The following is a 16,073-nucleotide window of genomic DNA, read 5'->3' as shown; positions in this document are numbered from 1 at the left end:
TTCAATTTTTTATTATGTCTCGAATGGACAATAAACAATGAACACAGTGCAACACTGTGTTCATTGTTTATTGTTATGCACCATTCAACAAGTAAAATTCCTTGTATGTGTAACATAGCCGTTACAATAAACGGCTCTGATTCTAGTTTTTGGCGTCTTTTTGGAGCCCCGCCTTTAACTCCTAATCGACCAATGGGGACTCTCCAAACTCTGAGGGCGGAAATAAACACGGAAGTGCTTCAAAGAAAACCACGATAGAAAGGACGACACGTAGGCTGTGTCCAGTTTCACCCTGTACTGAGCCAAAATGAACTTAAATTGAATACATTCCAGCGTATTTCAGACTGCAGTATATTTCGGCTCGTCGGTTTAGTCTTAAGTTTAGTTTTTCGCTCCTAGCGGTCTAAATGGAGACAGCTGGAAGTGTGGTTTTGGCCACGGAGCGATATGGCAGTGCAGAGTCCTGGAAGTATTTTGCAAAGGATGCAGTGATGGAGAGGAGAAGAGATGGGAGTAAAGGTGAATCAAGAGGAAACTCTATTGTTGGAGTTTTTAAAGTAAGGATTTATAACGTTTCCACAAAAAACATGTGTGATTTCCTGCCGCAAAAGCCTGATTGTGTCCTGTCAAATGTGTGAGAGGGTGACTCTATATGTCTGAATGACATGTCATGCTGTTAGCTTGAAGAAAGTCCTTTTTACAAATAGATGGACGCTGTGCACGCGTTTAACCAGCTCTACTAAAGGACAGAAAGAGACAGAAATACCTCTGATCAACAGTTCAGAAGAATTCACCACTCATTGGTAAAAGAACGCGTGCAGATTTAAATAGTAACAGGTTGCTGTTTCAGTGTTTCAGAGACAAACTGCACCATTATGGTTCAGTAATGATCGAGGTTCACCTGTGCATTTCTGGTAAAAAAAAATTAAAATACAAGTTCCAACAGTATTCTCTCCTGATGTGGGAACATCAACTAAATAATAATTATCGTAATAATAAACTTTATTTGTATAGCACCTTTCATACAAGAACTGCAGCACAAAGTGCTTTTAAACAAAGGAAATTGGCATAAAAACAGGGAAAATAAGATGGACAATAAAACACACTTGTTAAGATAGAAATAAGATGATTTGTTTTAGCTAATAATAGTATAACATAACAAAACCCAATGAATAATTATAATATTAATAGCAATCCTAAAATCAATATCCTTTTGCAGCATGAACATACACATCAATAAACACTGCAGCAGCATCAAAGGGATTCCATTCTCTTCTAGTCTGTTCTCTTCTTTTCTACATCAGTGGTGCAGATCATTTAACTCTTCTTCTTTTGGGGCCAAAACTATTTCAAATGTAAATAATGCATTTGTTGTCTGAAGTATACTGTTTTATCTCTCTTGAAATAGCCATGAAAGAAGAAAAACATTGATATATAACAGCTACGTCGACTGCTCATCCACTCCCCCCTCAGACTCACATTTTGACTTTTTATTTCAGAGTGTCTTTCTGCCTCAGGGCTATCCAGAGAGCGTCAGTGATGATTACCTGCAGTACCAGTTTTGGGATACTGTGCAGGTACAGTAAATGACGCACTAACACTATTGAGATGGTCATCACCATCAGATTGAAACTCTCCATCCACACTCTCCACTCTCTCTCAGGCGTTCTCCAGTTCTCTGTCAGGGACTCTGGCTACTCAGGCTTCTCTCAAAGGTGTCGGTGTTGGAAACCAAGAGGCAACAGTAGCTGCAGCCACAGTCACCTGGCTACTGAGAGGTGATCCTTAAAATACACCACAAATGTATGTTACTCCTGCATGGTGAGTGCAACCTGCAAACTAATGGTTTCCCCTGCAGATGGAACTGGCATGTTGGGAAGAATCCTCTTCGCTTGGCAGAAAGGGTCGGCTCGTATTTTTGAAATATATTTCATTATTTAAGTGCAATGAAAGTTTTAGGAGCTTGTGTTTCACTGACGGAAATTCCTCTTCATGATCAGTTCCTTTGTCTTTGTTCCAGGAGTAAACTGGACTCTGAGGCCAAGAAGTGGAGGTAAGCATGGTGTTCAGGCACTAGATTAAAAAAATACTTGATCAGTCTACTCTACTCATTATTGTGAACCCATTCAAAGTTCTGTCGTTTGACTTCCTACCAGGCTTTTTGCTGATGTCCTCAACGACATCGCCATGTTCATGGAAATATTGGCTCCATACTTTCCTGCTTTCTTCACCCTGATTGTCTGTACAGCCGGAATATTCAAGGTAAAAAGACAAACTTTAAATCAGCTGGGATGAAGAAAAAAAGCAAAGTTGTTACTGCTGCTATAATAATGCTCCGAATATCAAATAGAGAACCTTTTAATGGGGTTGAAGATAAATCATAGAGGTTGTGAGTAAACATTATTGGAAAGCAGAAAGATTATATTTCTCCGACACAAATCTTAAGTTCATCTATCGGTGCTTTTTGCTCACAAGTTAGTGTATTATTAAACACCCAAAGCCCCCGAACAAGTCTAATAACACGGGTCAGAAGCCCAGAAGGTTAAGAGACCACTGGCCTTAACTTGGTAGCCTGTTGATCAGAATGCGTGGCTAGAGTCACAGGTCTGGAACCAGGCTACAGACTGTCAATCAAACCTGATGGATTGTCATAATATCCTGTTGTTGACCTGAGAAACGCTCAATCGACTTAAAGGTTTAGTGCTTCAATGTATTTCTTGACAAACACAAGCTGACTTCTGTGTGTTTTTCTTCTCCAGTCTCTTGTTGGAGTGGCAGGCGGAGCCACCAGAGCGGCTCTGACTGTTCATCAGGCTCGCAGAGACAACATGGCCGACATCTCTGCCAAAGATGGCAGTCAGGTACTTTATGACAGTTAACTGTTTATTGCGGAGGAAACCATAGTGAACAATGTGGTAACCTGTGATGAATCAGGAGAAAGGTAGCGCCTGCACACTACCCCATGCCATGACGCACAGATTTGTAGAAATGAAAACATGTTATAAATATTACAGGTGCGTCGTTTTATTGTAATCTGATAATGTTTTGACTCAATTTCTGTTCATGTATTACATTTTCTTAAAACTTAATTACTAACTTACTTTAGTATCTGATATGTGTGATAATGAATATGAACATATATGTCTGATATTATAAGTATGGCTTTTGTATTACTGTTTTATGTGCTTTGTTGAATTGTTAATGGTTTGTGGATGTTTTATCACTTTATGTATTTTGGATGAACGACGCCTGCCGTCATAAAGCCTGTTTACCTGTTGGTGTGCTTGATGTATAAATATGGGTGTGGTTTCCACTTTTCAAACATTCTGACCTGAAGGAAATCCAAGTAGGATTGAAACATAGTCATTCATAAACACAGTTGGCATGGAGTAGTGTGGAGGCGTTACCTTTTCCCTTATTGACGCTGTTTTTCGGATCGCCTTGAACCTACGAGATGTGCGTGTAGTTAATCTTCTATTACTGTGATGGAACAGACAGACGTCTATTTCCTTTACCTATTCATGTGCTCTTCTATTGTGATTAAACCAGAGACCATTATGAACTGTAGTTACAGCTCAATATATAGCATCTTGCTGTGGCAAGAATACATAAAGTACAGTCTACATAAAAGTAGTACAAAACGCCTTTTTTACGTCATTTTGACTGAACGATGGCTGAAGGCGAAAATCAGCCCTGAACAGCTGTCTGCACTGGGCAGTGTGCTTGTGTCGTCTTCATGTCTTTTATTTCCCACAGGAGACTTTAGTGAACCTGGCTGGACTGCTGGTCAGTTTGATGCTCATCCCCCTCGTCACTGATAATCTGATGTAAGTGTTCTTAAAGAAAACGTGTAGAAGTCACCAGTAGAATCTGACACAAGACTTCATTTTTCAAGAGTCTGTCATGTTTTTTAAACCTCTTTCCGTCCCCTCAGACTGACTGTGAGCCTCTTCCTCCTCTTCACCGTCCTCCACCTCTTTGCCAACTACAAGGCTGTGCGCTCGGTTGTCATGGAAACCTTAAACGAGGCACGGCTTTCGATTGTGCTGCAGCGTTACCTGAGAGACGGACGGGTCCTGAGTCCACTGGAGGCCAATCAGAGAGAACCCGTTTTCTTGGGTAATTTTGTGACATCTTCATGACTAATTCAAGTGTCCAATTGTTGCAGCATTGAGACACAATATATATTAATATATATTTTGTTTTATTACTAATTTGTATGTCTTATTCCTTATTTGTGTTGTTCTACTCATGATGTTGTTGTTATTGTTTTATGATGAACACATTCATGATTCTGATGTTTGTACAGCACCTTGTAAACCTTGCTTTGGAAAAGCGCTATCTAAATAAATGTAGTATTGTTTATGTTGCTATTATTAGTATGTTAATTTTGTGCATTCAGAATAATGGATTCTACGGCTTGTTTCCAGAGTTCAGGAAAAAGGTGCCAATCAAACTTGGAGTGAGGCTACAGGAGGTTGTAGAAAGGTAATACACTGTTTTGTTTATATGAAGAAAAATGACACACAATAACACAGTTTATTCTAATTTTGCTTATTATTTTGTAGCCCAGAGGATCTGAATTTGGCTTTGAAGGAAAACAGCATGCCTTACCTTTTGGGAGTACGAAACGGTCTGTCATCTCCCATCGTCTTCCACAGAACAGCAATGTGTTTAAGAGCCATATAACATACTTTGAATGTTGTTTAATAACTCTGCTGTGTTCCTCTCAGGCTGTGTATGTGTTTGTCTGGGACCAGAAGCATCAGTACATGATGAAATCAGAGCCATGTGCCAAGCTGTGTGGCTCAGCAGCAAGTTGAGCCCTCCAACTTCCAGAGACCCTCCAACCCAAAGTGAGCCTTTACCTCCATTAATTTCTTTACGATAATAGCAGTGCTTTCTCTCCTTTACACGCTTTTATATTTTAAAGGTAACTGGGAAATGGTGCATGAGAGTCACAAGATGATGGACACTACTTTCAATCCATTTCTCAAAGGTGAGCACACACTCAAAGCTAATTTGACCAAATAATCACCAACTTTTTAAGTGCAATTTACCAACAGAAAACATTATTTTTTGCCAATGTCAATTTCAGGAGTGGAAGCTGCAGGATGGGACACAAAACGAACTTTACTGGACTGGGATGAGTGGAGGGTTGAGTGGAAAACAAAGAACAACTGAGATGTGCGACATCTACTGCCATTTTGCATTGTTTATCACAGTTTTTAATGTTGATCAAACAGTGTTGTTTTTAAGCATACATTGTTTAAAACATGCTGTGTGTATGATACAAGTAGAGAAAAAAAATATATATATTTGTACGGAAATATTTAGATTTTTACAGGTGTACAAATGTGTCATACGAATAAAATATAACTGACTGCCCTTCTATCGTTTATTCATAAGGTGGCGTTGCAGGGCGTTTATGTGCAACTAAAGACGGCACGAAGAAGAAGCGTTGATGCAACAGTTGCGTCAAGTTAGTAATATTTTTGGGTAGTAGCTGAAAATATGCATTTCCGGTTTGTTTATAATTAACAAATGCCGTTGAATTCAACATCAGGGTTTATACAAGACAAGCAAAAATATACGATTGTATACTGACAATTACGATGTAAATGTTGTAAGATGTATTCTATGATTTTGTAAATGCAAGCTTCAAAATATGTCATGAGTTTATTATTTTGAAAATTGGGACCGGATGTTACGGTTGTATTATTGCTACCTTGACTGGTCGCTCAAACAACTGTTAACAAAATCGGTTTGTTTCGACGCAAAGTAAACTAAATTGTGTGTTAAATGGGAAGATATAAATGTGCCTACGACTGCGAAAGCTCCAGCGAGTCAGATGTGAAGTATTTTAAGTGAGTATTAAACATTTGTCACTCTTAAACAGAACCACCCGGCAGATTTATGAATAGTCAAGCTAGCGAACATAAAGCTAACATAAACATCAGCATGAATAGCATTAGTTAGCCACTCAGTGGCAAGTTTTTCCAGCACATTTTTAATTTTTAGCACATTTACTAGGAATTTAAGAAGAGGATACATGACGAGCATAACGCTAACTAGAGTCGGGCAGTGAAATATTTACCCGCTTACAGAGTATACATATGATTTATTAGACATAATGGACTTTGATTCAGATAGATCTTACAAAACATGTTCATCACTTTGCAACATTGTATTTTATTTGCGTACATCCATCACACTAATAATAAAGATTGCAAAACTAAAAACTTAAGTGAAGTAGACTACTGGCGTCTTTGTGCATGTGATATTTAACAAACATAACAGGAGTTCTGCCAATGACAACATTGAGGCAAAACTCGCTGACTTTTGAATGGAGTTCAGTGTTTCAGTGGATTGATGAGTTGTGGCTTCTACAGATTTCCCCTCTACAATCCCCGAAAGCTGAAGAAATGGCTCATCAATATGAAGTTGAAGGACTGGACCCCGTCCCGCTTCTCTGTGCTGTGCATCAAACATTTCGAGGAACAATTCATCGACAGGACCGGCAAATGTGTGAAACTTCGGGAAGATGCAGTTCCCACCATATTTTCATCCCCTGGAAAGACTCAGAAAAGAGAGGTTTGTATGTCGTTACTCAGTGTCTTTGGATCATGAAACAGATACAACATCAGCTCATAGAGTGGAAAAAGAACAAGACAGTGAAACGCTTTAGTAGCACAGAAGCTTCATTAAGAAGAACTCCTTTTCATCTGTATGATAATTATCTGAATATATCTCCTGTAATTACTGTCACTGCCCCCTGATATAGGCTTCCATCAACACAAGAAGTAAGAGATTCAAGGTGAGAGTGTGTTGTATTAACATTTAACTGTTCAAAGTCTTTTAGCATGTCTTTGACGTTTGTGGTCATTTTAGCAAGCTTGTTGGTCCATTTTCTCTGAAGTTATAAAACATTGTTTGCTCAGATTGAGCTTCCTTGGGTTTAAACCAGGAACTTAACATAAATTCTGTCTTTAATTCACTTAAGCACCATGGAGTCTATTAATATAAGTGTATTAGTTGCTTACAATGACGACAGTGTGTGTTGTTTCTCTGTATCGTGAACCCAGTCAGCTGGTGTTAAAGCCTCACAGACGAGTCCAGCTCAGTCTCCAACTATCAGTGTTGCCACGGCAAAGAGCAGAGCCCGAAACAAAGAACCCAGCCACACAGAGGAACAGCCTGCTGGGTAAGTTACTCTAAGTTTGGCTCTGTCCCAACCCTCCACTGTTTATATCGCTTTACCACCAGGCCACAGCTCTTCCTCACTTCGCTGGTATGAAACTTGTGTGTAATGTCGTACAGAGCTGTCCTCTTTCTTTTGTTATTGTGAATTTGTGACAGCCCCAGTCGTTAATATTGATTGTCTTCATGTGTTCTCCTGATTAATCATTTTATCACATGTTGGAAAGTAGTTAAAAAAACTAAGTGTTTTTTGGTGAAACTGTCCAAAACACAGATATCATGTATATTTAATATTATGTATATTTAATATCATGTATATTTAATATTATGTATATTTAATATTATGTATATTTAATATCATGTCAGACAAAGAATAGCAACACATCTTCAAATTGTTTTAGCTGTAACTAGTGAATATTATTATTATTTTATTTTTTAATTATTAAAATTATGTATCGATTGTCGAAATAATATAATTGAGTAATTGGTTAATCCAGAACTGTGGTGATTTTAATTCACATGATGTTTTTATGGTTTTATTTTCAGGGACAACGACCCAAAAAAGTCAAATGACAAATGGAGGATTATAGTAGATGAAGGGCTGATGAAGATAGAGTCATTTCCACACTTCTTCCATGGAGATTACTGTGCACAACGGGTACGTTTTATTGTAAATTGTATATTATATATCTATATATATATAGATATATAATATAATTACTAATCAACATGTTTTGATTACATGTTAATCATTATTGTGGTATGACATTAGACAAATCAAAAGCCTTTTGTTGTCAGAAGTTTATCTTCATTATTGCAGTTTGTTATCAAATACTTTTTTATCTTTATATCCCATTGTGTCATTTTTCACATGCACCAGCAGGATGTTCAGTGGGCTCCAGATGATGATATGAGTGTAAGTAGTCCTCATGTTTTTGTCTTTTATACTTTGACTTCTCTATTACGATGTGTTTTAATCAAGTGCTCGTCTGTAGTGTTCACAGACGGACTGTGAGGATCCTGAGAAGGTGATAGAGGTGAGTTACAACACGATCACCTGAACGTACGGCAGCATTAAACTCAAGTCAAAGTGGTTTGGATGTTTACGGTGGTGTTGTGGTGGCAGGTGAAGGAGCCGTGGCAGTGGCTGGGTCTGGATGTCAGAGGGCCGCTGCCCCAAACGCTGAACGGACACAAGTACATCCTGACGGTGACGGACTACTTCTCCAAGTGGGTGGAGGCTGTGCCGATGCAGTCGTGCCTCCCTACGGATGTCGCGAAGCACGTCGTCGACATCGTCGCCCACTTTGGATACCCGATCAGGATCCTCTCCAGACTGCCTCATGACATAGTCCACAAAGTGAGTGCGTTGTTGACCGAACCGCTCGTATCATTTGTTATAGAGAGCTTAAAGGGAACGTTTTCTACTTTTTATGTGGATGTCCTCCTCATGGAGTGGCAGGTGGTCGGGGGACGGGTGGCACTTTAGGTCGTCACACATTTTGTTTTATAATAAAGTGTTTGTATAACATTGTGTCCTAATCAGTCGGTGTCTCACATAGATACACTGTGTGAATGTGTCCCTGTGTTAGATCAACAGAGAGCTGAAAGATCAGCTGAAGATCACCGTCGCTCTGGTCGTCCATCATCAGCAGACGGGCACCGTGGATCTGATCACTCAGCAGCTGATTGACAGGTCAGCACTTATAGTAATAAAACAAGTAGTACTGTATCTGTAGCGCATTAATGCATAGCAGCTCTAAATTGACAGGAATATAAAACATAATAAATCAAGAATCAAACATTGAAGTCAAGTTTTTGTACAAACGTATACTGTCGCTCCTCTCAGCAGGGCACAAGCTGATAGATGCATGTCACTGAAATATCTCTCATCATGACTCCATGCTTTTCTTTTTGCTGCGCATTAACAGGATGGTAGGTGATCTAATAGAGCAGCATGCAGCCGACTGGGACGTCTACCTGCCTGCCAAGGTGTTCAGTCTGTGTTTCAAAGAGCATTCGAAGACCAAGGAGAGGCCCTTCTCAGTGCTCTGCTGTACGGGACTGGAGCCCGTCCATTCGCCCAGAGAACTGAATGTAAGTGAAGGTTTTGAACATTTGAGGTTTGATGAGCCGTTGTTTTGTGAAACTGTAAAATGACTCTGGTGTTCTTGCCTCTGTTCCACAGTTTGCTTATTCCAAGATCCGAGAGAGTGCCTTCGTGATTAGATCAATATCTGAAGTTTATTTGGTGAGTTGAATATATTTTTGTGTATATGTAATATATGTAATATAACGTTCTACATATTTCTGGGTTCATGGAATATCTGCAGTTTCTCAAGGTGTTTTTCAGAAAGAGAAAGTCAGTGAATTTGAAAACAATCTCAAAGCAGTTTAAGAAAATATGGAGGAGTTTAGTGAACACGTTTTCTCACTCAGTTGTATTCTTTTTCAGGTCCATTGATGTGGAATTCAAATCGGGCTTGGTTTTATGAACAAAATGGTGAGGAGGAGTATTTTTCGGTCATGGAAGAGTGTGTAATTCTTCAGGCCTTTATGGCCACGGTGTCATTTCAAATCTGTTCAATCCAAATTAGGTTTTGGGTTTTGACTTGTTTCTTGTCCATCAGCTCAGTAGAAGGCTGTTTTCATGCTTGTATACTATTTTTGGAAATCATCTTTCATATCAGAATGCAACATTGTTCTTTAACAAATTGTCTTAAATATGCTGAAAGAGCATAACAAACTTAATGCAGGTCTTTAATGACCAAAAGTTTAGAAGAGATGTTAGTCTGTGCTTGAACCTTATGGGTCTGGTGGATACAACAGTGTTATGATTTACATCAGGATTTATTTGTATTTTCAAGGCTGCTGTGCCAGATGTTTTTGTTCCATGTGTATAAAATGTAAAACATGTAAATAAACTTGCTTTAAATAAGAATTGTTTTGATTATGTTTGCAATATGTGACTACAAATATACTCCTGTGTAATCAATATGCTCTCAAAATGAAGGCATTTGTCAGCACCATGATTTGATTTCAACTTAATACTATTATAATGTGTTACCATGAACATATGCACCTGCACAGACAATTAGAAGTTATGCAAAGATAAATTGGAGCCTCTTTGTTTACAGACTAGTGTTCTGGTAAAAAAAATGTCCACACATTGGAAATCTTTAGTAAACAAATGTGTCAAACAACAGCTGAGTTTCAGAGGTCATGTTTTCTATGAAGAACCTCCTAAATCTTCAGAATTGTTACATTTTAAAAGATTTTAGTTTTTTCAAAGAAAACTAATTTAAGTTTTTTTATGTTTGCATCTTTCTGTATCATGAATCGACCGCCGACCAGCCAACCACAATGTCACAAATACAAGAGGAAACTAGAACTCTGATCTTTCACAGCTTGCTCTATTTGTTTTTCTCAGCTGTGGTCTGTTCAGCTGCTCCACTCCCTGTGAGGACAGCTGCTGTCAGGCTGAGAGGTGGAAGTTAAGTCCTCCCACATGAAAGAACCAACCAGTGAGAAGAAAGTAGAATTAGACTCAATACTAAACTAAGTTAAGGATTTAAAGGGTTAGGGTTATTGAATTAAACTGGAAGGATGTAGTATACTATGAAAACAAAAAACAAAGTTCGACGGACTCAATCTATTAATTCTACTGGGGATATTTAACATCCATGAAGTCAAGTTCTCGAGGTCTTGCTCATCGTTTGAACCTTTCTGGATTGAAGTACTTTGAGTCTATCCAAATAATAAAAAATAAGAAATGTGCTCATATACTGAATATACTACAGGATTTTTTAAATAAACTGTTATTTTTTTATATCAGTGTCTGTTTTTCCTCTTCTTCCCACAATTTTTTTATATTATTAAAAAAAAACAACTATTTTACAGTCACCCTGTGTCCTGCTAATACGTTGCATGAGTCATCTTATTGGGAGTGGTCATGTTTTCTGTGTCGACTCACGAAAAGGTTGATTTCTACATCAAAGATTGGTAGAAGAAGAAGTGTTCCGCCACCTGCTGGTTGGTTGTAGAGTTGCAGGTGTGTCTGATGCTGCTGTGATCTCACAGTTGTCGCTGTGCGGTGGAGGCGTTTTTTTTGTCTCCCTCTGTGCAACCAACCGCAAGAAATGGTGAGTGAGGAAAACAGATCCAGCTCCAGATGTAACGGCCTGTTGACTAGTTAAACTTAACTTTAATTAGTCACTAAGTCTTTCTTTAAGCGTTCAAATGTCTGCTGTCAGTAGCGGAACCAGGCTCGTGACAAAAAACGACCATCCAAAAGCTGATGTCTTTGTTTAGCTAACCCTTGCTAACATGGGTTAGCTTCCTTACGTTGGTTAACGTCAACACTGTAGCTTCAGCTAGCTGGACATCGCTTTTATAATGCTCGAGTCGACAGCTAGGTTAGCCGAGAAGGGCGCGGACGAAAGCGCATATAAATACACATTGTTTAGGATATGTGACAAACTCAACTGACAAACTTGTGCTTTGATGAAATGACTAGCTAGCCACGAAGAAGCTAACTAGCAGAAGTTGTCAGTAGCCTTTGTATCTCGGTTCATGTTATCATCTTAACAACATATACTTAAAAAAACAACCACTTGTGTTTGACAGTTAAATGAAGCGAGTTTAACGTTAGACAACAACAACAACGTGTGTTTAGTAGGTGATAGCTTGGGAGAGGTTTACAGACCCATTGGGAGCTACTGCAGCTAACTGCTGGCTAACGTTAGCTTGTTGTGACGCTAGCTGGCAGCTGTCTTTAAAAGCCTGCATGTAGAGACCGGTGTGACGTTATGGAGTCACACTAGTGTGTTTGTATGAACCTGACGGGCTCATCAACTAATTCACCAAACTACTGTCACAGTAGTCTCTACTGCTGCCAAACATCTTAACCCTCCAGAGTTATAATTAGTAATTGTCTATATTGTTTTAAACTGATTTCTAACTGTGTTTTTGTAAGTAATGTATTGTATGTAATTCATTCTATGTAATGGCTGAGAACCTTTTACCTAGCTAGTACAGACAGAGGTTATCACTGTAACATATACTTTATCTGCAGCTTCATCTAACTAATTAGTGTTTGAGTTGACTTAACATCTGTATTAGCTCGGCCATTGCTTTGTGCTCAGTATACTGTACAATAACTATCACCCCATGACTTTACTTCAAGTGATTCATTTTTGCGAAAGCTGTGGTGGAATTTAACGAAGTACATTTACTCAAGTCCTGTACTAGGTATGAATTCAAGGTACTTGTACTTCACTTAAGTGTTTCCATTGTATGAAACGTTATACTTACTTTACTTACTTTATACTACTCCACTAGATTTGTTTGACAGCTACAGTTATTTTTCAGATTACAACTGATCATCCCCATCCTGTCCAGTGATGTTGATTTTGAATGTTTGTGACGAACTGAAGGATGAAGTGTTCCTTTTATGTGTTGAATTAATCCTCCTACTTCTTAAGTTAAATACACTTTTTGAAAAGGAAAAAGCATTTTGTCACAAAGCTGAAAACGTGGCTGTTTTTCTGAGTTCAGAAAAAGTTTAATATTTTACTTAAGTAAGGTTTGGATGCAGGACTTGTAGTGGAGTATTTTCACAGTTTGGTATTAGTAACGGATCTGAATAACTTCCACCACTGTGCAAAAGATAAAGTTTCTACCTGCTGATCCCAACAGACACTTTGTAGAGGTTTTAGCACAGAGACGTCCAGTAATGAGGAGATTATGAATTGCTTGACTTTAAACCCAAAGTATCATTATTTCTTAGTGAGACTTATGGATGAAAGACAATGGGGTATTATTATACATGCAGCATACTTCTGTCTGGGCTGTTTTTCTAGTTTTGGAAGGACCCGATTAAAACGCCACAACATAAATGATTTGTTTCAGAGTAATGTGCCTCCCGAGATTCACGGCATCCTGTCTGAGAGGAAAGCGTTCACAAAGTCAATCATGTTTTTCTGATGTGAATATTCTCAGGAGTCATCAGTGTCTCATTTCTCTTTCCTCCGTCACTCGATCTCTCTTCAGGATGTGTTTCTAATGATCCGACGTCACAAGACGACCATCTTCACCGATGCCAAAGAGTCGACCACAGTCTATGAGCTGAAGCGCATTGTGGAAGGCATTTTAAAGAGGCCCCCTGAAGAGCAGAGACTTTACAAGGTAAAGGAGCACATACATAAAGCTAACAGCTCCTTTATTTGTTTTTATTGTTACTCATACCCACTTAGAGCAATATTCGAATCATTCATGCTCTATCACCGTCTGATTGAGGAGAGTGAAGGGGAGACAATATGAAGATATATGCTGTGAGACAACGTCTCAGGAATGAGCTCCTCTGTTCAAAGCTGCATTCATTGTTCAAGTTAAAATGCTAAATATACTCTGGTTTCAGCTTCTCAGATTTGAGGATTTGCTGCTTTTCTTTGTCGTATATGACAGTAAATTGATTTATTTTTGGACAGACGACTGCATCATTACATTTACCCAATGGTTACAGGATTCTTCCAGCTTAAAACTTAACTGACACTGAATACAAACATGCTGGCTAAGAGGAATGCAAGTAGTTTCACAACAGAGATGAGTCCTCACCCATTTCACTGCGCTGGCAACTCTTGCCTCCTAAATCTCTTCAGACGCTTTGAACACCGGGTCTGAAAAGGCTGATAACGTGCACAGTGTAACGTGGAAGATAGAAACGATCTTCTGGCTGTTCACTACGTCTATCTTTTATAAAATGTCTTCACCAGGATGACGTGATGCTGAATGATGGTCAAACTCTTGGAAATTGTGGCTTTACAAATCAAACCGCTCGACCTCAGGCCCCGGCCACGGTGGGGTTAGCTTTCCGTCTGAGTGGTAAGTAGTTCACTCTTTAGTCAACTCCACAGTAGACCATTTTCAGTCAGTGTTGTAGTGTTGGCATCATACAGTCACTTGTTTTATTAAGCCACTCTTAGTCCAGTCTGAGCGGAGCCGGTTGTTTTGAACGATAGCAGCTCTGATTTCCTGTGATGTATCTTTTCTCTCTCTCTCGCTCTCGCTCGCTCTTTCGCTCGCTCTCTCTCTCCACTGTTGTCACTTTCAGATGATTCATTTGAGCAGCTGAGGGTCGAGTCGTTCTCCACTCCCCCAGAGCTCCCTGACGTCATGAAGCCCCAGGACTCGGGCAGCACAGCCAACGAGCAGGCTGTACAGTGAGGAGGAGGGGGGGGGGCAGGGAAACGAGAGGGCTGCACAGGGGGGTCGGAAGGAGGATGCACGGAGGGGGAGAGGGAGGGGTTACATTTTGTGATGCCTCTGCGGGTGAGGTTTACCTTGCCGACGACAGATCTTCAGCTGGGGCACAAACAATTACCAACACGGATTCCCCTCGTTGTACATGTGAGGGCGAGTGCTTCAAAGTGGTTCATTTGTCCTGAAGTGGATGAACGCATGCTAGATAAATTGATAATTTCACACAAGACCCTTCAGAGATACCTGACGGACTTGTCACGACACTGTCAGTCATCCATGGGGTTGGTAATGGCTGAACATAAAAAGTTGTACCTCGTATTTAATTAATTCTACTCTTTATTTGGGGTCAGGTTATTGCTACCTTACTTGTTTTTTTTAATTTTGCTGGCTTAAACGTGGGAGTTAGATTATAAGGTGTGACATTTTTAGGCTTTTATGTTTGTGTGTTTCTTTATTAAACTATTACTAGGATTGAACATGTTTTTTGGTCTTTGGCCTGGATATGTGTTGCGACAATAGCTAGGAGTTTGTGAATTTCTAAGTTACTATCTGTATTTCAAAAACGTTTTGAACAATATGGATCTGAGATAAAATAGATTGACTTGTTGGCAGGAGATCTGGCATTAAGACGAACATTTCTCGGTACTTTACCTTATCAGTAGTTGTAGTTTTCCTACTGTAGCTGCTCACACATGTTACTGAGACTGTGGGGATCTACAACACATGTAACGCTGGCGTGGACCTGGTGTTGAAAAGGAAATGTCCGACAGGCAGAGCAGCAATCAAAAATGAATTGATAGTGATTATTGTTTACCTTACTAACCGAGGTCGGGACGAACCAGCTCTCCTCCAATGTTTGATTGTAGCCGATGACATCTTGGAGATGCTCTTGACTTGAATCAGTGCGGCTAGTTGTTCATAGTAAACCTAAACCGTTTGAAGTTAAACGGGTAGTTTACATGTGATGATCTGTGAGTAGTGGGCTGCACATCTGACTCTCTGTCGTCCCAGAATCACTGCCCATTTAGGTTTAGTTCATGCTGCAACCTGTGTTGTATTATACCCCATTAATTCCTTCATACACATTTCTTTTCCTAAAATCAAAAGGGGGGATTAGAAATCAACTCCTCTGCACATCAAATAAAAGTATAACACTGGGTCTCGTGATCTAAAAACAACCTACAATTTAAAAAGTAAAACCCTCCATTAGTTACAACAGGAAAGTATATTCTGACCTGGGGGTGTGGAATGAAATTGTTGATATTAACATTTGCAGATTGAGGCTGTTAAACAGTGGGACATGATCAAAGTTGCACTTGTAACTGATTTAACATTAAAACAACTGTTTTTCACGCCTGTGCACTGTGGTGTTTTTGAATGTGTAGTTTGAGTAATACAATCAATTGTTGGTTTTGCATTTCATTTGAAACAGCAGCTGATAGAATGTTTAGTGTTTTCTTAAAGAGTCACTGCCATAAACAACAACATAAGCTAGCACAGAAGTTACTGGCAGACTGATGAATTAATACATAACTGCAGGACATAGGATGGCTTTTATTATCTCTCTGTGGTGTGGAGACTTTGAATTTGTGTTTGTGTTCTGCTGGTGGATC

The 16,073-nt window shown here is 39.3% G+C and overlaps 3 protein-coding genes across 4 annotated transcripts; all 3 read left to right on the top strand.

Moving 5' to 3' along the window:
• The first annotated feature begins 244 nt into the window (after window positions 1-244).
• Window positions 245-5,388, top strand: rusf1 (RUS family member 1). The gene is made up of 14 exons (XM_068728011.1): window positions 245-557; window positions 1,500-1,577; window positions 1,664-1,778; window positions 1,859-1,904; window positions 2,021-2,053; window positions 2,157-2,262; window positions 2,760-2,861; window positions 3,757-3,827; window positions 3,935-4,119; window positions 4,431-4,488; window positions 4,569-4,633; window positions 4,734-4,856; window positions 4,934-4,999; window positions 5,099-5,388. The coding sequence occupies exons 1-14, from the start codon at window positions 408-410 to the stop codon at window positions 5,182-5,184; spliced, it is 1,284 nt and encodes a 427-aa protein (XP_068584112.1). The 5' UTR covers window positions 245-407; the 3' UTR covers window positions 5,185-5,388.
• An 83-nt stretch (window positions 5,389-5,471) lies between these two features.
• Window positions 5,472-10,135, top strand: zgc:153292 (uncharacterized protein LOC100003014 homolog). 2 transcript variants are annotated; one of them, XM_068728013.1, is made up of 12 exons: window positions 5,472-5,867; window positions 6,393-6,594; window positions 6,785-6,817; window positions 7,086-7,204; window positions 7,747-7,858; window positions 8,084-8,116; window positions 8,196-8,237; window positions 8,327-8,560; window positions 8,793-8,896; window positions 9,132-9,297; window positions 9,389-9,451; window positions 9,656-10,135. In XM_068728013.1, the coding sequence occupies exons 1-12, from the start codon at window positions 5,803-5,805 to the stop codon at window positions 9,662-9,664; spliced, it is 1,182 nt and encodes a 393-aa protein (XP_068584114.1). In that variant the 5' UTR covers window positions 5,472-5,802; the 3' UTR covers window positions 9,665-10,135. The 2 variants fall into 2 exon arrangements, with proteins under 2 accessions (XP_068584114.1, XP_068584113.1); XM_068728012.1 differs by having other exon boundaries at window positions 8,081-8,116.
• A 1,126-nt stretch (window positions 10,136-11,261) lies between these two features.
• Window positions 11,262-15,812, top strand: elob (elongin B). Its single transcript, XM_068727943.1, has 4 exons — window positions 11,262-11,342; window positions 13,252-13,386; window positions 13,974-14,082; window positions 14,312-15,812. The coding sequence occupies exons 1-4, from the start codon at window positions 11,340-11,342 to the stop codon at window positions 14,422-14,424; spliced, it is 360 nt and encodes a 119-aa protein (XP_068584044.1). The 5' UTR covers window positions 11,262-11,339; the 3' UTR covers window positions 14,425-15,812.
• Window positions 15,813-16,073: the final 261 nt, after the last annotated feature.

Source organism: Cebidichthys violaceus, unplaced genomic scaffold, assembly GCF_023349555.1.
Source record: "Cebidichthys violaceus isolate CVI_PGR_0920_01 unplaced genomic scaffold, fCebVio1.0.p SCAF_40, whole genome shotgun sequence".
Lineage (NCBI taxonomy): Eukaryota > Metazoa > Chordata > Actinopteri > Perciformes > Stichaeidae > Cebidichthys > Cebidichthys violaceus.
Note: the sequence above shows the minus strand (reverse complement) of the source record. Positions and strands in the feature narration are given on the sequence as shown.